This window comes from Chroicocephalus ridibundus, chromosome 6 (genome assembly GCF_963924245.1).
Source record: "Chroicocephalus ridibundus chromosome 6, bChrRid1.1, whole genome shotgun sequence".
NCBI classification, from domain to species: Eukaryota; Metazoa; Chordata; class Aves; order Charadriiformes; family Laridae; genus Chroicocephalus; species Chroicocephalus ridibundus.
Genome location: NC_086289.1, coordinates 20,805,608 through 20,828,128, shown reverse-complemented (window position 1 = coordinate 20,828,128; position 22,521 = coordinate 20,805,608). Strand labels below are relative to the sequence as shown.

General features: G+C 43.9%; 1 protein-coding gene across 5 annotated transcripts in view; it reads right to left on the bottom strand.

Annotated features, from left to right (window-relative positions):
• ARHGAP22 (Rho GTPase activating protein 22) overlaps window positions 1-22,521 on the bottom strand; it is a 158,416-nt gene that overhangs the window by 11,742 nt on the left and 124,153 nt on the right. For 4 of the 5 annotated variants that reach the window (XM_063339200.1, XM_063339202.1, XM_063339201.1 and 1 more), the window contains 2 exons: window positions 8,142-8,349; window positions 3,962-4,094 (listed from right to left, as the gene is read on the bottom strand). In XM_063339200.1, coding sequence (XP_063195270.1) covers window positions 3,962-4,094; window positions 8,142-8,349 — 341 coding nt within the window. Of the gene's footprint in view, window positions 1-3,961; window positions 4,095-8,141; window positions 8,350-14,289; window positions 14,430-22,521 lie in introns of those variants that run through there. The other variant, XM_063339204.1, reaches the window with a different exon arrangement.

The following is a 22,521-nucleotide window of genomic DNA, read 5'->3' as shown; positions in this document are numbered from 1 at the left end:
GAGACAACTAAACCTTTTGTGGCAAAACAGATACCCAAGCACATTTGGGAAGAGTGATAGCTGCTAATTAATGATGGAGAAATTCCAGAAGCAGCTGGTTCCTAACCAAAGTAGTGCAAGTTGGACATTCATTTCAAAACTTCCTCGATTTATTAAGCACTGTTAGGGAGGGGATTCTGTTGGCCAGGCTCTTGCAAGACCTTCCTGATTTCTCTGGTCCAGACAAGTCAGAAAGATCCAGAAACCAGTCTGTATTCCTGCCTCCATCCTTAAAGTCCTGAATGTATAGACACTTTTTTGTTTTGTATGTCCCAGCACAAAAGCAGTCCTGTAATAAAAACCTGAAACTTAAAAAAGAATTCTTAAAAACAGTAAGCCTTTTTTAATTCCTTTAAAATTATGCTGGTTTAACAGTGACAACCATGGAAACACCAATAAAAGACCAGTCACTTCTGAAAATCTCAATCTTCTTTTCTTAAACTTCTGAAAACATTTGCATCAAGGACAGCTGCTACGGATGTGAAGGTTAAGGTCAGTTGTTCAGGTCACACAGCTTTCAAATGAGGAGTTTGAACTGGAAATAGGTGAGCTAACAGACCTAATTCCTCTTGAATTTTGCTCTGTAACCCACTTTATTTCAAATACAGCTATCAGGATGGTATTTGGCACTGTATTTCAAGTGCTCTGAATTCAAATACCATGGCCCCACTGGATGCAAGAGTGGGCTTTGGAACAGAAACTGCAGGCAGTTGTGAACAGCTGGAAACATAATCTAAAGGTACAAGATGCTACCTGAAAGAAAAAACGGTTCTAAACATTTATCATCCATGCTCTGTCATGAGGAATCACAAACGTGGTGTTACACAGAGTACCTTCATATTTGCCAAGGTACAAACACTTGCCAGGTTAAAAAAAGCTTTCTCTCCTGCTGCGGCATTTTTCAGCTCTGCCACAGATTTGTACCCACCAACCACCTGACCAACAGATGGCAGAAGGCTGAGCCTTGTAACACCACAGCGAAAGTGCAAAGGAAAATACAAGCTAGAAATGTGAGCTGTGTTATTAACAAATAGCACTGATCATGTTTCTGGCTGCAGCCTAGCCAGCAATAGAGGCGCTACATGTCATTTATCATGGTATTTTGCAATAATAACTCTTACCTCCTTGAAAATGCTGCGTGTCTAATTTACCACAGATGCATACTTTCCCAGGAGTGATCCCAAAATCAAGGATTTTGCAAAGCATGTAATAGATCAGCATCAATTTGGAACTTCTAGTTGGGCTGGAAAACTAGCAACGCTTCAGATGTTCACCCAAATTCAGATCCCTCTTTAAAAATTCAAAGCCACATGCTTAGCCCACAGAACTGCCATGTGCATCTCTAGCGTACAGGCAGCAGTGAAGGCTAAAATACTACCATGTCAACACATCTCAGACTCAAATTAGTCTTTAGAGATTTGAAGAACTTTCAATTACTCTTATTCTAAAATTGTTTTTCATTTTCAATCTCTCCTCCCAACCAGTTGGGATCAGAATCAAATCTTGTTTAACAGTTCAGTCCTGCTGAGATACCTGGAGGCCTCAGTACAACCCAAGGCCTCTGTTACATCTCTGTTTGCATTCCAACACCAGTGAATAGCTGAGTGCAGAATGAACCGCAATCCGAATGAAAAACGGAAAGCTTAGGGCAGTGTGGGAGATGGGGATTAGGCCAAGCTAACATCATAATAATTCCTATCTATGGTCACAATGTAGCAGCATAAGGTGCCGACAATTTTATCTGAACGGCTATTTTGCCTTAAGTAATTCTGTTTTTATTGGAAGGGTGGCTGTACAAAACTAGAGAAAATGATATTTTGAGTCCAAAAGTCTCATTCAAAACTTCCAAGTGAAAAATGAAAACAAAACACTACTTCAAATTAAAACAATAGATTGCACATTGTTTCCAAATACTTTTTCAAAATGAAACATTTGATTTTGAAAATCCCTCCTTATCATTTTGTGCTAAAAGATTATGGTTTGAATGAAACCACATTTTTGAGCAGGGGGATTTTCCACGTGGGAGGCGAGTCAGGCCCTACAGGCTGGGTATGACTTTGTGCTGCATTCTGCTCCACGTGCTGCTGTGCACGTACAGCCTCTCCACCCTTGGTGTGCACGCTCCACCCTCCATTCTGAAAAAGTAAACAGCCCTTTTCGAGGTTCCAGACTTCCCTGACAAAAGAAAATAGTTATGTTTACAACAGCAGCTTAACAAGACAACTTTGTACTATCAGCAGTACCGTATTTTGTAAGCTTTCATTTTTGCTATCTAGTGCTCCTTAGTGCCTTTCTAATCCAAAGAGAATACGGCACTACAAGTCATTTGAGTCTGGCCTTGCTCCCACAAAACCAACGCAGATGTTGCTTCGCAAAATGCTGCAGCCTGTGCAGGCAAAATCAGGCAAACTACGTAGTTAATAAGCTGAACAGTGATATAGAATTATGTTTGCCCAACTTGGCAGTGTCTCTGCTCTTGTGCAATAGTGCTTAATGGATCCAAAGCTTCCCAGTCTGCACATCTTACGACCAAAATGAAACCAGCCCCACTGCCTTAGAAATGCTGCCGTTTCTTGTGAAATCAAACATCGCGCTGTCTGTTACACAGCACCTTGCAGAGATGCCTGAGTTGACTGAGGATAAGGCAGAAAATGAGCCTATTTTAGAGCTAGTAGACACATACCTGTACCTATTAAAAGACAACACTAGTGCACTGACACACAGACGTGGCAGTGTCCAGGATGCAAATGCATAACCATGTGTGGTAACGTGCTGTGTCATGCACAGAAAATTGCTTTCTCAGAGTTGGCTACAAGATACACGATGTGAGTACAGATAGTAGCAAACTTGCCTTTTATCCGTAAAAAAATGACATTACTAGATACGCTACCCTTGATGCATGCAAACAAGCACCTTCCTATGGCCATCATGAAGGAACGAATCTCCCCAGAGCCCTCTGCCACTTGAACTAAAGATGAACCCCAGGCTCTCAGTAAAGAAGTTTTTACAATCCCCACCACAGACAAAGATGTGAGCACGCTCTTGAGGCCACACACAGAAAAAGAACAGAACTGTGGACTGCGACTTACAAGCCCTCAGGCCTTTGCTTCTTTAGCTGCCACTAGTAACAACCCTTACAGCTTCTTTAAACCTCTGTTTTAGAAGGTGGCACAGTTCCACCCATATTAGACCAGATCCAACGTGCCTTTGCAGTCAGCAAAGAGCTCAGGCATCACCACAAGAGGAACAATATGGATGAAACAGATCAATTAATCATATTGTAAATTATCCTGCTCCTCCCAAGCAGTGAATCAAAATTTCCATGATTGCCACAGACTTGGAGGCTTTTGTCAGCCCCTTCCCTTGCCTGGAAACCAAAGAGAGGAACATCATAAGAAGGTTCTGGCAAAGTATTAATAGCATTAGTTCTCCCATTTGGGGATAATACCGTAGCCTGCCCTTTTGTAGTGTCTTTCGTCTATGAAATACAGAGACCATTGCACTGATCAATGTTTCATCAACCAAAAACTTTGGAAAGCAGAGGTGCTGTTCTGATACATGAAACTGAAAACACAGAAAAAGGGAGTGACTTCACACAGCTTGTTAACGAGTCAACAGCAAGGCTGGGAAAGGAACCCAGATCTCCTACCTTGCATCTTTTGCTGATTAAGCTAAGGAACAGCTTTGTTCAGAAGAAAGAAGCATGAGGCTACAAGACTGACTTAAAAAAAGCTCCTGCTTCAAGCAGGAGTCTGTGCTATTAATGCCCAATTCACAGCTTCAGGAAAATTCAGGGGAAGGTTCCCGAGAACTTTACTGATTTTAAATCAAGACTGAAGAGTGATGAGAAGAAAGCTGTACTACATTGAGTCTTGGGAACAATCTTCGAGGTAGAAGGAGGCAGATTAGAAGGATCACTGACCTCTCCCTCATCTTTTGAGAGTAGCTGTCCGCAAGAAAGAAAGTCTTCATATTTGGCAAAGGGGATGACAGGCTCTGGCAGCTCTCGAAGGTAAAGCTTCAGGAGGGACGCCACAGTGTGAACATCTGTGTTGCTGCAACAGAGAAGAGGGAAGGAAATTTAGAAACTCACACTACCCCAAAAGCTTGATGCCTTTTTTGGGGGGTGCACCGAGGTCCCTCTTCTTAGGGACAGGGACAAAGTGGGCACGTGGAAGGAAGCTGTACTGCCACACGTTTGTAGGGCAGAAGGATCTACCTGGGAACAAGGGAAATCTCCCATTTTGTCAAGATATAAAGGCATCTCAGGCAATACAGGCAGTGGAAGGGCTATGCCCATGATACTGCTTAAGATAGGGTGGTGCTGTTGTTCCTCAGACACTGTGGATCAGGAATGTGTGCAATATGGTTCAGGCAAGTCCATCATGATCATGTAGCACTGACAAGATCGCTCTGCATCCTCACACAATCAAACATAACCTCTGGTCCTCTCACTGATCCCTCCTGCCTAATACTCTCCCCACTCAGCACCCACCTGCGTCTGACGGACCAGGCTCACAAGTGTCCTGGATCAATCATTCAGAAAAAAATGGAGGAAGCTGTATTTCCTCTAGGCCCTCTATTGCAATTTGGCAGGGCTGCCCAGCCTGTGGGTCACATATCCTCCCCCAGGCTAGGGTATCTGGCATTTCCTAGCCCATCTTTTTATGCTGGGATATCAGCTTTTCTTTTCTCTCCCGCTCCAGGAACTTCTTTTTCCTCTTCTCTCTCCTTTGCTTTAAGTTGGGGTTCAGGTGTCAGATCCCATGACATGAAGACGCACCTATTCTTCCCTTTCCATTTCCTATCCAGCTTTTGATGTATGGCGATACCTGTCCCTCATTCCAAGTCTCCTGTGGTACAACTTTGCTAATTTTGCAGATGACCTCCTCAAAGGTTTCAGCCGTTGGAAGTCTGAACAGATTCTGTCACTAGCTACCCACCATTGCCCTGACAGTCTTTAAAGAACTCCAAGAAAACCACACCAGTAACCAGAGCTTCAAATCCTCACCTCTACCTAAAAGGTGAATCTCTTCTGCTTAGTATGTTTTTAAGCATTTTTGGAACACACAGCTAAAATGAAACTGGAAAAATTACAATAGGAAGCTGCCAGCAGCTACCACTTGCTGTTAATCCCGATAATGCTACTCCTATCATATTTGAGCTCCATATCATCTCCATCATATTTGAGAATACCAGTTTCACATAGTGGGTTTCTTCAGTTGATTATGAATGCTCTTCTTTTTTAGCGTGGAGTTTCAGGCATGGGTGGTGGATCTGACTATCACTCAGAAGCAGAGCCCAGGCTACAGGTTCAGGTCTGCTGGCTGCGGTTATCGTTTCATCCACAAGGCCATGTGAAATCCAGCCACTTTCAGCCGCATGGAAGTGCAATAGGAGCAGGCTGTTGGAGGTACTTCCAAAACAGCAACATCTGACCTTTCATAAGAATATATATATGCATTTAAAAGCCAAATTGGAAAAGCAAGTCTTTTAAGAATAAATATTTTAATTATCAGTCATCGCACAGACCCAATACACCACGGAGCAGGCAGGCTCCAGCATTTGCAAGATCACTGTAGATACAAAAAGACGTCTAAAAGCACTGACTGCAACTAGGAAGAAAATGATATTCCTTTCACTGCACCTGATTTGGAAACAAGCATATGGATTTCACATGTGCAGAAAATATTTGCCGCTGCCTAGGCATCCTAGGCCATACATGGAGAGTTTTAGTTGCACACAGAGAAAATTATGCTGGCTAGGAAGAGAGGCATTTCACTGTGACTATAGATGCAGTGGACATGGTGGAATGAGCAAAAGGCAATGACTGGAAGACCCTCTATTGTCACACTACTCACATACCCCTAGGCTTGCCTCCTTTAACTCTGTACTGAACCTTCAGTTATCACATTTCACATCAACTACCCAAAAGGCAGGCATTCCTTCATGGAGATCTTTACTGCCTCTGCTAAAGGTGAGACTTAGCACTGATCTATTTAGCCAGTGCAAATGCCTATGGAAATAAAGGTGCTTTCTCCTTTAAAAATGCTGGGGGCGGGCTCGGTTTATCTTCATGACAATGAAGTTAGTATGGATTAGACTAAGGTAAAACATGAAAGTGAAACCGTCATTCCTAATTAATTCCTTGCGCAGATACTCCTGTTCCAGAATATAAGCATTTTCCAGAATAACCTTGTTCACTTCATGAACGAAGATGATCCTAATTCCAAACTAGAACATGCAGACATTCATTAAAAATACAAAGATTTAGTTTACGAAAAGATGAAGTGAGACAATTTGATGATTTCAAACTTTATTTTTTCATGAAAGTATCTCTAAATATTTGACACTTCTATTTAGGGACCAAATACTGACTGTGGTTAAGAATCAAAGAGAGGAGGATGGGTGGTCTGGGAAGCTGAGAGGAGGGAAGAATTAGAAGAATGTTCCAAATAAACTCTAAGGATATTCTTCCTAGGATGAGACCAAACACTGTGCTACCCATGCAGGAGGGTGCTAGCTCCTCCTGCAGCAGTAGTCAAGCATGCTATTGGCAATGTCAAGACTGGCTGCAGGTACAGGGGAAGTGATTCCCTGGGTTAACGTGCTGTCGATATACCAGATGCTGCCTACATCACCTGGGAAAGCGGTGCTAGTGAGTTCCAGCAAGAAATGGAGCCAGGTCTCCAAGTCAAGATCACGGATCTGATCCCACTTCTGGACCTGCGATAGAGATTCGGCTAGCTCTACACAACGGCCTTGGATCCAAATATCCCTGGGAGTTCAAGGTCTCTGTTAGGGTCAAGGCCCATTTCTCAAAGCACTGTTTAGGTTAGCATAATGTTGACCTTCACATCTGGAAATGTTAGTTACAGAGTATGGACAGGATTTGGCTGCAAGGGCCCTGAGAGCAACCATCCTCCTGATGATTTGACTGTCTGGGCTCAGGGCCAATGTAGAGATAGTGCAGCTGAGAGCTGCCCCCCTTCCCTTGCTGACCTTGGATGGAGCACTCTGAGACAGGGCTGACACTCTTCCCGTGGGAGCCGATATTAAGCTGAGCTTCTACTGTTTATCCTGTGTCTGAGCTAAAACTCCCACTGCCACACAGCCATGTCTGTGCCTGGCTACAGACCCTGTTGATCTGGACCTGGAGCCAGACTCACGGACAGATTACTTAGCCTGATCTTGGACCTGCCTCATCACTGTGGACTTGTCTGGTGATCACTGGACTGTGTCACTGCATCTGCCAGCCTTGTTACCACACTTGGCTCCTGGCTCACCTTGCTTTGTGGAACAGCTGGCCCTTGCTTCTCCCTGACATTGGCATGGTCAGCAGGAGAGCTAGCAGCTAGCATGTCTTTGATTTGACCAGGCAAGGACTGATTACATCAACATTTTTATACTGGGAAGAAAAATGCAAAATTGCTATTTTTATTTCAGAAACATTTGACTCCAGTTTTGTTGAAAATCAAAAGATATATTCAGTTTTGAACTAAATGTTCCATCTCAGCTGCTGAAATTATGGAGCAAAAAAAATTCATTTTGGCCAAGAATTCTTCTGGGGTCAGAAAGTGCTTTATTATGACATGCTGACCAATTCTATGCATTGCATGTATAACAGCCAGCGAAGATGTGTGAGATGGTGGTGACTATTCTGAAACCTGGTGACAGAGGAAGGGGAAGAGCAAGATATTGCCCCTGGGCAGATCCACTGTGATTGCAGCAAGGGAGAATGCAACGTCTGAAAGCAGTAAAACACCTAGGTCACGTCTGTCATATCAATTTCTATGGTGGAATCCCACCAGCTGCTGAGTATGTCGCACCCAAATCTAGCAATGCATTTCATTCAACGTGTGCTTACACCGCAGTAGCCTCATCTAGACTAATGGGCTCAATTTCTCCATCTCCTCAAGCACTTATCTGAATGAAGGCCTCCACACCCAACACCATGCAGGAGAAAGCCCCAGCAGCACTTTAAATGAAAAGAACAATAGTGTGGAAAGGACATGTAAACTAGGATAGCCACTGCAAGGTCATTCCTGCCAGATTTTACATGCCACAGATAAACCAGCCTGAATTCGGTGATGTCAACTCACCTGTCAAAAAGGGGCTTCTCTCCACAGTCAAAAGAATCCTGCAGATCTTTGACAAGGTTGGCTTGGCCAGGCATCCGAAAGAGCCCCTCCTCTGTAAGACCTCGCTCCCGAATAAAATCCACACACTGTTCCACCAACAGTGGGGCCAAACGCTGGCCATACTTCCTCTCATACTGTACAGTGTCCTCCAATCGCTGTCCAAAGATCCCTGCCAACAGAAAGCATGAGAGACATCTGGCTGTCAGCTTAAACTCTTCTTGAGCTATCGCTCAGGGCGTACAATGAGGGAAACTTTTCAAATGGAGGAGGTGAACCTGTGTGAAGGTCCAGTTTCTAACAGACTCAGAACAATAAAATTATTTTTGAAACTGAGAATTACATGCTGAGTGATTTATTTTTTTTTCCTGATTAAGAGTGCTTCAAACTATCCTCTACCCTAATCCAGTTTATATCTCATTATACACAAGGAATGTGGGGTTAAGATTATGTTTATGGTTATCCACAGCTGTGCTGAATCTGGATTAAGTAATTATACTTCCATTGCATCTTCTGTCCCAAGAATGCCAAGGCAAAGGCTACACTGACTTTATGGGACACAATTCCTCTCCACGTGCACCCACCTCTTAGCTGTCACACAGTTGCCCTTCAAAAAGCTGTCCCGCCCAACAGGTAGCAATCCCACTAGCAGGGGATTGCTAACATGACAGAATACAGTTGTCAACATTAAAATTGGCTATTGTGAAAATCCCCAACTACCCTGCAAGCTTTGCATTTCTATTTCTTTTCCTTTAATTAAAATTGCTGGAGTAAAATGCATGCAAAATATATTGCCCTTCCTACTAAAATGTGTGTGCTGTACTTCTTGCACCTTGAAAATATCGGAAGCACCAGATACTCTAAAAACAGATTGGCCTAGGTAGTTCTTAAGTCAGATCTTCTGTAGACATACATCACCACGTATGAAGCACTGCCTTTCTGTTTGGGGAAACTGGAGTTCCTGGTCAACACCAGCTGCTGAATGCCACTATTGGCACCAGATCTTTTCAACAACACAGAAGAGGCCCAGACTGTAAGACCCGGAGGTCTTAGTTCAATCTCAGCCACCAACAAACTGCTCCATCTAAAAGGACAGCCACTGAGTTGTGTTCTGAAACCATAATTCTAGCACCCTACAAGGTGTGGTGGAGTCAGGGAGGACAGCACCCAGGTTAACTATATTTCAGTCACAAGAATTCAGTAAATGAGAGAATCCCAGAACCTACTCAATTTCAGATCAGACCTGAGCACAGTAGATAGGAAATTCTACTCAAATATTTCTCAAAGCAACAGGAGGCTTTCTGCTCATATCAAGGAGCTTTAGATCATGTGTTCAGCACTCAGTTAATCCTGCAGGTCTGAAAAAAACAGCAGCATGCAATATTGGAGTTATGCTGTGTTCGCAACCAACAGCCAGAAGCGGTGTTTAATTGATGCATGCATGTGCTTATACCAGGCCAGGGAAATTGGTAGTTTCTTAAGGCTCTACTTACCTTCCTGCTAGTAACCACATTTTCCATTTTTATTTTAGTGCTATATTCACGGGAGGCTGATAACTCCTGACAGGAATTTTCCTAACCACCATTCACTGTCCGTCATGGGAGACATCATGTCAAACCGTACCTGCTTTCTATATTCAGTCCAACCCTGCTGAATCCTCAGTGAAACAAACCTTTCACTGTCAGTTTCAACTCCCTGAATGAAACATGCAAGAAGGATCCTAGAGTCCAATTTCCTTTCCCTGCCAGTTTGTTATACATCAGAAGACAGAAACCTTCCATACACCCCAGCCTACACAACTGCATTACAGTATCAGAGCTGGAGGGCTATGAAGAGTCTCCAAGGAAATTCCCTCCTTATCCTGGCAGGAGGGCATGCCCTGGAGCATGGGAGTCACTTATCTCTATCACTGTAAATATTGGTTTTGTTGCAGAGTAAAGGTTTTACTAGTTCTCATTTCTAATCTGTTTGAATTTTCACTGAGATGAGTGTCTCTGAAGTCAAGTTCTAGTACAGGGAACCTCTTCCTGCTTTTGCTCAGGTTGGTTTGTAGTCTCATCATGTAACCCCTGCTGTCATGATGGGGCACAGCAGAACCGTTTGGTACGTGGGGCTCAGCACTGTCCAAGAGTTTCCAGGGCACCTACAGAGGGTTGGCAGCCATGAAAGCACAACCTTTTCAGCCCCGTTTCTCAGATAACTTCCAAATCCAGATCACAGCCGGAAAAGTGAAGTCTCCATGGCCTGTTCATCTCTCAGCCTCCCTGCTGATTCTGCTCAACATTGCATATCATAGTAAATACACACAGGAATGATCCAAGTAACAAGAGTTGCAAGCTACAGCGCAAGCCCCTCAGCTGTGAAAAGCACGTGTCCTGTCAAACCTCCCTCATGCTATTCCGCTAGTGATCATTTCTCCCTCTGACCTGAATGTTTGATCCTGGGCCACTGGACAATGCAAACCAAGGTCCTTCAGCATTAGGTTTGGGCCCAGAGCCCGAGCTGTGCACCTTAGAGACAAAAAACTCCATATCCTAACTTCAATCTCTGAGCCAGGCTTCCTCCCACCAGACCCATCTATTTTCTTAAAATGATACATGGTATTCATTCTTCTAGATGCAAGACATGTAGGTTTAGGGAGGTCAGGCTGCGGTAGATGTCAGGGCAATTACAGGATAATAGCCCTGTTTTCTCAAATCTCTACTTGTTGAATCAGCCCTTTTTCCTAGAGGGCCTGTCTAGAGAAGGCTCTGGGAAAGAGGTAAATGCTCTGCATTCCCCAGGTATAGAGCACAGAGATAATGTTTTTCCAGAAGCTCATGTTCTGGTGTTCTAGACTTAACTCAGAGCAAGGACAAGGGCAGTGTCAGACACACACATATACAAGCATACACAGAACTGCATGCATAACATAATCTCTACTTGCAGTGTGAAGCTTTGCCTATTTTTCCCTAGCCTTAGCTGCTCTGTAGTCAGCAACATGTTCTAATACATGTCAGGCAACATCAGTTCTTGCCTTTAAAGTCAACTTGGATCACAGCAGCAATAGCTTTCTATAGGTACAATCAACCCCTCAGTGACTCCCAGGTAACAAGTTGACTGCAGCCAAACAGAGACCGCTGACACAGAGGTTAAGGAATGTGATGCTAAGATAACAGATAGAGATAGACCTGCTTTGAGATTCAGAAGGGGCAGCAGATAGAAGTTTCACAAGTGCAGTATTAACATTACTGTGGGTGTCTACTGCAGAACCAGATGCTGGGGACCTTGTCTTTCCCCCTTCTCAGGCATGGAGGTTGGTAACACCTTTTTCTCCTGGATGGAAACAGCAATCTTTGGAGGAAACAAAGGCACTATAATATTCTTCTACTGCAATACTGCTCGCCTCCCTCCACACCATTTCAAATGGGTAACAAGAAAAAACAGCCATAAAACCAAGACCGACCTGACTGAGGATGAAGCTGGTCTACCTATCACATGATGAGTAAAAGGAGCTGGCATAAGTGTGGGTTTCTCCTTGCGTGACAGTGTGTGCTGAAGGGCTGCAGAGGTGAGATCACATGGCCCTCAAAGGTAATTTCTTTGCAGAGAGGAAGAAAAGACCCTGAAACCATTGACAGGGTGAAAGACACCTCCCAGTCCAGCTCTCTTGGCTGCCTCCCACATTGGTCTGGCAGCCCCATTCCAGCCCAATTGTAGATCTATGTTTTCTCTTTCCCTGAACCCTAATTTTCCATCGAAGGGATAGAAAAGGTCACCAAGCATTGCACAGACAAAATATTTTGCCAAAGCCAAGTCTGTTGGTAACTGCAGCTGTCCCTTTGCAGCCCAAATTACACTGCAACTCTATGCTTTTTCTTTCTCTCTATCCTAGCTCTATTTTTTTTTTGCTGAGCCATAGACAAGGACCCCTCAAGCCACTGCTCAGAAGAAAGACTGCTCTCAGGCCAAGTCTTTTGGCAGTAAGAGCATTAGGGTTGGGGTTTACAGAAAGAAAGCACAGAGCTGCAGTTACAGTGGGGCTGGAAAATTGGCCTTGGAGAAATCATTCACCTGTGAGATGGCTGTTGAGCTTGTCCATGGCTTAGAAAAGGAAATTATTCTTAGGGTTCAGAGAAGGAGCAAGCTAAGAGCTATCTTTGGAGTGTGGCTGGAAAGGGACTGTCACAGACAAGTTGGAGCTGCTGACAATTCTGGGCTCACAGAAGCCTTCCACTCGGGCATCTGCTGGGGGGCCCTGATGTGAAGCCTACCCTCGGGAAAATTACTGCTAGGACTCTCACAGCTACACTAGCAAGAGACATAGCAGACGCACCTACTTCAGTCTCCCAGGGCCAAACAGGGCAGACTGAGAAGGCGGTGTCCTGCTAGCTCTGTAAAGCTCATCTCACTTCAGCTAGGTCTCAGAAGGGCTTGTACTGAAACCACCGGGATATGACAGCATCCCCGGGCTGGACAGGGACTGCCCTGCCTTGCAAGGAAAAGCTAACGTGGAGCCAGTGACACACAGCCTCATCCGCGGCTCCTCAAGGCACAGGCCTGTTTTTAATCACTGGGGCCTGCAGCTCAGACTGAACTTGGCAACGCTTCACTCCATTTGATGATCCTGCTGGAAGACATTAAAGTCTTTCTTTTCATTCAGAAGAAGGGGAGCCAGTGCCATCCAGTCACAGTCCCAGACAGAGTTAGGCTGGAAATAAAGCCAAAAGGTACTAGCAACCCAAGGGTTAACTTTCCTTGTCATGCCCTTATCTATAGCTAGGCCCTTTTGTTTGGTTTCAAAGGAGAAAAAAAAAAAAAAACAGCATGCCTGGGACCACATCCTTAATCTCAGAAAGATTCAAGAGATACTAAAAAAATGGGCTAGCAGAACTACAGAATTTCCTTCCTCTACTCCAACAAACTGCCTCTGTTCTTTAAAGATTTAGGTGGCTCTTTGTGGAAAAAGCGAGCCAGGAATGATGTACTGACTAAGACACAGACAGGCTCTCTGTCCTGGCCTGAATAGCTCACCCACCAGCTCCAGGCATACAAAGCCTATACATTCAGCTATGCTGTCCAGACATGCAGTGGGCAGGAAAATATATGCTCCCTGCTTCATTTTTCCTCATCAGAGCTCTGATTTCAACCAAAATAAACTAAAGACAGAGATAATAAAGTCAGTTTTTGAGTACGTTTTCTTTGTGCGGAGGACTGAGGACTCCGTATGTGCTTAAAGTGGGAAAAGTCCAGACACACCTACATCAGCTGTACGAACAGCTTAGTACACACACGTTAAAAGATGTGTGGGAAGATAATCAGGCACACACCTGGATGCTGCTATACAGCAGTACATACACCCGCGCATGCATGTGGTGCCTCACAGACAGGCGGTTTATGGATGTAAAGACTGTGTACGTGCTTACCTGCACAGGTAAGCGTCTGCTTTTACCTTCCCACATTCATGCTTAGGCTCCCATTTATCTGTCCCTCTCACACATGAAAGGACTGAGAAAAAATCATGGGCGGACATTCAGAAATGCATATGCTTCCACAGCACAAAACACACACAAACCCATAACTCTTGTTTCCCCTCCCCTGGCCCACCCAAGCATACACTATGCGAATTACTGTAGCAGCAATTGAAAAAGAGTTCCACGTTAGGAGCTGTACATGCCTAAGAAAAGATAGTCCCTAACAACTAAACAATCCAGCCAGACAAAGCATGCAAGAATGGGGGAAAGGAAAGGAAGCAACAGATTAGGAACAAAGAGAAATTGATGAAGTAACACAAATGGGTCTGTGGTAGAACTTAGCATCTTCTGACCCCATTCCCCACAAAAATCAGCCTCCATGTACTGGGTGCCGATTGCTCTCATCCACATAAATCCATTTAAACGTTCTATGTAAAAGCAAAAAAAACCACACCTCCCCAGAACTATCTTTAAATGTTAGCTTGGCATCTGGTAGTATTTTTGGCTATAGACTGAGCCCTTCCCACTCTTCCCCGCTTTGTAAAGCCAGTTCCTTTTTTAGATTCTTAGCTTCTGTCTGAGGCTAAGCACAAATATCTGCTCTTCCTCTAGGAAAAGAAAACCATAACAAATCTAAACTCTGGAAAATCATCTCATACCTCTCGTTCTTGTGCAGCACTCTGCTACATGACAGGCGCTGAGCTTCAAGCAGAAACCAGGCAGTGTCAGACAGCAGGAGCGGCAGAGAAAGAAAGTCCTGACTTCAGGCATCAGACACATTCTGAGTCCCAGCACTGGCAGCTTTCCATTCACCCAGCGCTACAGAGCGGAGAGCAGCCGATCTGCCCTGGGAGATAATCTCGGCAGCACATCTGGTCTTAGCTCCGCAACTCGGCATTAATTATGACTTGTGCAGAAAGCATTTGAAATATCCAATGAGATGCAGAGCTCCCCGGCTCCCTCCACACGGGAAAGGAGAGAGGAGAAAGACAGGCAGGTAGGGTCTTGCCCACCCTCGAAGCTGCCGCCAATGTAAACAGCAGCTAAGTATGGGTCACAAGTTTTAACAAAGGCATCCCCCATCGGCTCTGTAATATATTCATGCTCTAATTGCTTGTCAGATCTATTCTAGATAGCTGGAAAAGCTGAGCAACAGTTGCTGTCTGCATGCCACGCTCTGGATCTCTTCCTGATACAGGCAATGTTAGTTGTGCTGCAGGCAACCTCATCTGCTCGCAAAGCACCAGAAGCAGAAACCTCATTTTGGAGGGGAATATCCCCCCACCTCAGCCTTAGCGTGCTCTGAGAGTATCTCCACAGCTCTGGGACACATTGGGAAGTTTTACACAGCTTAGGAAAAGCTACTGTCTTTGATCTGTGCAGCTTTTTTTGTGCCTACAGCCTCTCCTTTAGCCCTTTAGAGAAAAGTTGCCTGATGATGAATAGCTCAGCTGAGTAACTGGTAGGGGGAGGAACTACAAGCTCCTTACATGTGAACCAATCCCCAGGACGTACCTGCAGGAAAACATTCACCCGCTTGGTTCCTGCTCTCAAGGTGAGAAGCCCCATGCACTTATACAGAGGTCAGCCCTCCGTCCCATTTACAAAATGCACTCATATGACTGCAGGTCTGCAGCAGTCACTACCCAAAACCTTTGCACCAAGCTTCTGGGGAATTTCATCAAGTTTGGCTAACTTCATCTCCCTCTGCAGGAAAAGAAAAGTGTTATCCCTGTCTGCAGCTGCTCATCTGCTTCTGTTATTAAAATATCATGTCTGTGGTCACTGTATAGACCACACTCATCTGAACTTAGTGGCCCACCACTTTCTTAGCTACACTGAGGCTCAGTTTGAACACACATGTCCAAGAAGATAGTGACTCAATAGTCAAGCTCTGAGATTCCAGCCACTGAGACAGTGTTATCCCACAACTCAGGAAACTTGAGATCAAACTCTGTCTTGACATTCTCTGTTTTGATCAAAAAAATTTTCCGAAGAAGTTACTATCTACCACCACAGGTGAAGGCAGTACCAGGATCAAAACCTCCAGTTCTTGAATGGCAAGGTAGTAAGGTATACCTTGAGTAGCAAGGTATTGCACAGCTACACACCAGAAGCCCAGACAATACACTAGACAGTATTTAAAGCCCACTAAAGAATATTTGGAAAGTGATGGAGATCCTTAAACAGAAAGTACAAATGAGATCCTGAGTATCCTTCACCCTTTTATTATCCTCTCTTCTCGTGTGGTGAACACAGCAGGTTAGAGAGAGCCTGCCCACAGTGCTAACTGGCGAGCAGGACCAATTCTCTTATGAATGGCTGAGACACCACCAGGATTTTTAGCACTATTCCCTGGAAGAATGCCTTAAAATGTGTCACATCTGCAAATAACATTATGGAGCCTGGTACTCAATGTTTTGGCTCGGAGTCCAGAAGATAGCAAATGCAGACTTTTATTCTTCCATTCACTTCTCCATTTCTGTTTTCCATCTCTCAAAACATAAGAACAAGGAGGTACCCAATGAAATAGAAAGTCAGTTGTTTAACATGGATATTGTTATACCCAAAGTATAATTAACCCGTGAAATTCACAGCCTCTCTGTGGCCAAGGACACAGCATGACTCAAAGCCTGATTAGACTTCAGCATAGCTTATAAAACCGTCAGTTGTATAAGAGATGACAAAGACGATGTAAACTCCAAATAAAGAGCAAACACAGCTCTCTGGTGAGAGAAAAAAGCAGAAGGAGCGCATGCTTGCTCACATGAGCATCACAACTAAAACATAAAATGGCAGCTTCTTCAGTGTTTTTCCCTGCACATGGCAACTCTGCAGCTATAGTCGTTCTGTGAGAAGAACGAAACATTGTGCTGCGTATCTACACACTCCCCAGTCATCACCTATCTCCTTATGTAAAACAATTCTCAAGCCGCTTAAAAGTATTGTGTTAAAAATCATAACTTAGACCACAGAATATGATGAGACTGGAATAAAAATCACTATGTGTATATATACATATATTTAATTTGTCTTCTGTGTTTTGAATTTCCAGGTCACACTTTGTCTGTTAACCACGTTTCTCAAAAATGAAATCCAAGATTCACACATAATCAATGGATTTCAGGGGCTGCAGACTCCAGCAGTATACTTGATACTACAAGAATAGCAATGAAAACCAGAGAGCTGGCCACCTTGCATATAAATTACCATCACAATTTTAACCCGGAGATCTCCCTGTACACGTGTGCCAAGGAGAGAAGGGGTAACGGAGACTGAACTCCCCCTTTCTGCATTGGTGTGAATTTGTTTAGCTGTAGAGAAGTTTAACACTGGTGGCTCTCATTTTCGTAAAGAACAACTTAGGTTTTTAAAAGCATTTACCAAGTAAATCTCACATGATCTGGCTGCTGGGGAACTGGAGACATTTTCTTTCCTGGTCTCCTTGTATGGAGAGAGTCCCAGTAATGCTCTCATGAGCTAGCACCACTGCAGTTATTCTGCTGCAGGTACCAGAACAGGGAGAAAGCATCCTGCCCCTACATGTCACTACAAGCCTGGCTGTAAGTTCACTAAAGCTCACACAACCTCTGAAAATCCAGGCATGTCTCAAGGCTTGGCATCTAACTCGGGTCAAATTCAGTCTTGAATCTGGTTGCAACAGACAGGAATGGTGAACTTGCATGAACTCAGAAAATATTCCTCCTCATCTCCGATTGTGAGCAAACTTGTTGGCTTGCACAGCTCTAGCAAGTGCCCATAGGGTGCAGGTATTTTTAGACACTGGCTTACACAGAGTATTAGCTAACATACAGGTATACTCAAGCAGACCTGTCTGAGGGAGCTCAGATCTAGGAAATTGCTTCATCTATTTGTACAGAAAGGGCCTAATATCAAAGTTAGAATCAGAGCTGAAGTTCCCTTATTTTCAAGTAAGTTGAGCCTTGTTACAGACGCATTTTTTAAGCCAGGCAAACACGGGCACTTGAACATCTCCCTGTATATGCTGAAAGCTGTCAGTGAAACGGCTACAGGTGATCTGTCACAGGGCTGAACCCAGCAGAAAAGACTTCAACAGTATGTCCCCTGTACAGAAAATGTCCCTTCCACTTTCCTCCTTCTCCAAACACTTTAGACAGACCCTTCTCTGAACAAAATTATGTCCCCACACCCCTCCCCAGCTCCCCCTGGCTGAGGTCTCAACCTTTACTGGAAAAATTAAATCTTTTGAGGATAAACAGGATTCTGCTTACTGACAGATAAACCAGTTCACCCTGGGTTAAAAGGTTAGCAAGTAGGTATGTTCATTTTTCTATCACACACACAGCCTAACCTGTGTGAGGTGTCTTCCCATCTCCTAAAATACGTCAGGAAAGGAACTGACTGAGCAGCACTGTAAATTACCCTGCCGTGGACTCTGACCAGTTTATGCTCTAAATTGAGATTATAACTGTTTGCTTACAGAGAAATGATGATAAACAGACCTAAACATCACTTAACCACAGCATTCTGAATCCAGAGCCAAACCCCTGTGTCTATTGGTCTATTTCTCTCTAAACAAAGGCAAGAAGCATTTAGAGAACAAAACATCAAGAGGAACAAAAAAATGCCTTTTAGCAAGCAGTGATCTGGACAAACGTGCCCTGTAAAACTTGCATTCTCCCCACAACATAAGAACATCTTTTACAGAACTTTTTATTTACTGACTCTTGTACATGCCTGTCTACATTTAGTAGATAGCTTCCACAGACTTGACTGAAGCTATGTCTGTAAAAAGCATCTGAACAGCGGATCTTCTCTTTCAAGCGTGCTGCATGTTGATGCCCTGCACAGGTAAGTTTTACAAAAATTCTGGGTGTTAGTAAGTAAAAAATAGTTATGATATAGTATAACTGTTGCCACCAGCGTCTCGTGCGTTCAAAGGCAAGTATCAGCGAGTCTGAAACCTGTTGCTGATTCTCTTCTCTAGTACAAATGAAATGAGGCACCTGGAACCTGGCAGGGCCTGTGATCTAGATTCACAACCAAAATTTAGAAGACCAGCCCCCTTTATCCATTCATTAAACTGAACAAGCTTATGTCCTCAAGCCTTCTCATATCCAAAGCCTAAGGAGCTGATAACTTAAGCACAATCAGTCACCGAGAAGCGGACAGGATCAACATTGCACACATGGGTGCTTATCCAAATCAAACTTCATCATAAATACCTCTGTCAATATGTAACCTGCAATTGTAAAACTCACTACCAGGTAGATTTTATATGGTTTCACTTTGTTGCTTCCTCAAACTCAATCAGTCCTGAAAATCTGTTAGCTAATTCCCACACATTTACCTTTATCCTCCACTATCCAACTAAAATCCTCAGTCAATATAAAACATAACTTGTACCTTCACCACTTAAGCACAAGGTCATGGTCTAAGTTCTAGCAACAGCTGAACCCGACTGGCTGTGCTTGGAGAGGGGATGGCATTTAGCTCCAATTTATAAAACAGATGAAACATTTCAGTAAATCTGCTAGCCTTTCAGGAACATTTCTAGAAGTCGTCAAGGGCTGAAAGTTCCCTTCCCCGACCTGCAACTCAGAAGGTAGGAAGGAGAAATTGCAAGACAGATTACGTGATGATGGAAGAGAAGAAAAAAGGAGCAACTGTGGGCAGTAGAAGGGTAATCTTTAGAAAGGAAATAGGAAAAGAGAGACAGGATGAATTTCTTTGTTCTCAGCTCCTAAATGGTTAAAATTGCAACTCGCAAGGAGCAGATTACCATTGCCCTTCAGTAAGCACATATCCTCATAACATTCATCAAAGGACTAATACAGAGAAATTAAAATACTTGCCTGCAAGCTGAGAAACACCACAGGAACATGTTTGTCCCATTAATCATACACTGCCAGGACGTGCAGTGAGAACCATCAGTGTTTTAAAGACTGTCAGCTTTCAAACATCAAGCATGAATCTAATGATTACAGGAATAGTCTCACTAAGAAATCCAGTGTAGGAGGTGGTACTGATCAGACTGTGTGCTACAGGCAGTAGCCACCAACAATCTGTTTTCCTCTTCAAAACTCAAGCAAGCTCATTCCCCACCATATTTTACCTAAAGCTGGATTGCTCTTAGCAATGAAGGTAATGGCTCCCTCCAGAAGTTTTTCTTTGATAGCCCGGATTGACGTACCTCCTACGAACCCATCTAATTCTATTTTGAATCCATTTATTATTTTTGTTTCCACAACATCTTGTGACAATGAGTTTCCTAACTTAATTGTGCACTGCATGAAACACTTTTTTTCTTGGCTGAAACCTCATAACTGCACTGTTCAATTCTTCCTTACATTTGTAATTTTATCCATCAGACCTTCCTGCAATCTTCTCTTTTCCAAGACTCTTTTTCAAAGGGCTTAAATTGGATAGATTTTACATCTTAATTGCTTATACAACCTGTGGAATACAAGACCAATTCAGGGCAGAGCTTGTATTAAAAATTCTACCCTGAGCTTGAAAAACCTTTCCCAGCACAGATTTCATGCAAATATAAATATGAATATTCCCATGTGACGTTTCATTTTACCAAATCAGCATTTCCCAACCAAAAGACATTTCATCAAGCAGATCCCATGAAAATCTTTACCCTGCTCACCTGCAAATGTATAGAAGCCATTTCTATTTTTAGTTTTTCTCTGTTATCTAGTTGAGCAGAGGCACCAAGATGGATTCTTGCTCAGCTGCCTGTCATTCCCCAGCTCTGGATGCCTGCTCTTTGGTGCCCAGGACTGCCCACACTAACAGACAAAGTATTTATTACCAATTCATTCACCTCATGCCAAACTGCATCATCCTTCAGAAGCCACTGGAACGGCATTACAGTGCAGAAATCATGCTGCTGCCTGAAGTTTCTGAAACCAGTAGCAGAGGACTTGCCCCTCTGACTGCACAAGCACTGACACAGTACCCCAAGAATACCCATTTCTACTCTGGGATGACCATGCTACTGCATAGTCTCCACTCAGAGCCCAGATAAGCTTGGGCACTGGTACTGAATGTCACTTAAAGCTTTTAGCCACCAGTTTTAAAGGTGAAATATACACAAGGAGTGAACTAAAAAGATGTGAAAGTTATTAATTTTACATGGAAGTGGAGCAGCCATCTGACTTCTAAAGGTATGATCTTCAAAACTCATTAAGGAACACCTTTTGCCCTTGAAACTAGTTTTGCTTTTAGTTTTACACCCTTCCATCAAGTATTTACACATACTGATAAGATGCACTCTGAACCTTCTCTTCTCAAGGATAAACAATCCCAGCCTTCTTAGCCTCTCTTAGTATTTCACTTACCACAATCCTTTAATCATCTTAGGGGCCTTTCACTGGCCTCGCTCCAGTAAGCCAACATCCTTGTTGTCCAGGAGAGCCCAGAACTGGACAGAGCACACCTGATGTGGTCTTAGCAGTGTTGAGGGGAAGGCTCACCTCCCTGAACCTGCTGGCAATGCTCGTCCTAATGCAGCCCAGGAATTTGCTGGCATTCTTTGCCAAAAGGGTGCACTGCTGACTCATGTTCAACTTGTCCAACAGCATCCCAGGTGCTTCTCTCCAATGCTGCTTTCCAGCCAGTCAGCCCCCAGCATGTACTCTTGCCTAGATGTATTCCTCCCCAGGTTCAGGACTTTGCATTACTCATGTTGAACTTTATGGGGTTCCTGTCCATTCATTTCTCCAGCCTGTTGAGGTCCCTCTGAATGATGGCACAACCATCCAATGCACCAACCATTCCTCCCAATATCATCTGGAAGCTTGCTGAGGGTGTACTCTGTCCCATTACCCAGGTCATTAATGAAGCTGTTAAACGGTATTGGCCCCTGTATCAGTCCCTGGGGTGTACCACTAATGACTGGCCTTCAGATGGATTTTGGGCTGCTGATCACAATCCTTTGAGTGCAGCAGTTCAGCCAGTTCTCAATACACCTCACTGTCTATCTAGAGTATGCTTTATGAATTTGTAAATGAGGATATTACAGGAGACAGTGTTGAAAGCCTTGCTAAAAGCAAGACAAACAATAATCACTGATGTTCCCCCTCATTCACCATTTCATCACAGAAAGCTATCGGATTGGTCAAGCATGACTTCCTCTTCATAAATCCATGCTAACTACTCCCAGTTACCTTTTTGGTCTTAATATGTTTGGAAGTGATTTCTGGGTTTGTTTGCTCCATCACCTTTCCCAGCAACAGAGGTGAGGCTGACCAGCCCATAGTTCCCTAGGTCATCCTTCTTGCCCTTCTTGAAGCTAGGAGTCTTCAGGGAACTCCCACAATCACCATGTCTTTTCAAAGATTATCAAGAGTGGCCTCACACATTGGCCAGCTCCCTCAGCACTTGTGAATGCATCCCCATCTGGTCCCGTGGACTTAGGTATATCCATTTTCTTTAGATGTTCCTTAGCCTGATCATCCTCTACTGAGGAGAAGTATGCCTTGCTCCAGGCTTTCCCACTGGCTTCAGGGGCTAGGGAATGATGAAGACAAATCTTATCAGTAGAGTTGCGGGTAAAGAAGGCAATGAGTACCCTGGCCTTTTTAATGCCCTTTGTCATCAAGTCTCCTGCTTCTTTCAGTAGCGTGCCTACATTTTTCCTGGTCTTGATGTTGTTGTTGATAGGCCTGAAGAAGCCTTTCTTGTTGCCCTTCACAGCCCCCACCAGATTCAACTCCAGGTGGGCTTTAGCTTTGCTAAGTCCATTCCTACACGTTCAGACAGTTTCTCTATATTCTTCTTGGTCACGTGTTCCTCCTTCCACTTCTTTTATGCTTCCTTTTTAGGTCTGAGTTTTTTCAGGAGCTCCTCGTTCGTCCACACAGGCCTCCCGCCACTTCTGCACATGGAGGAGGACTGTT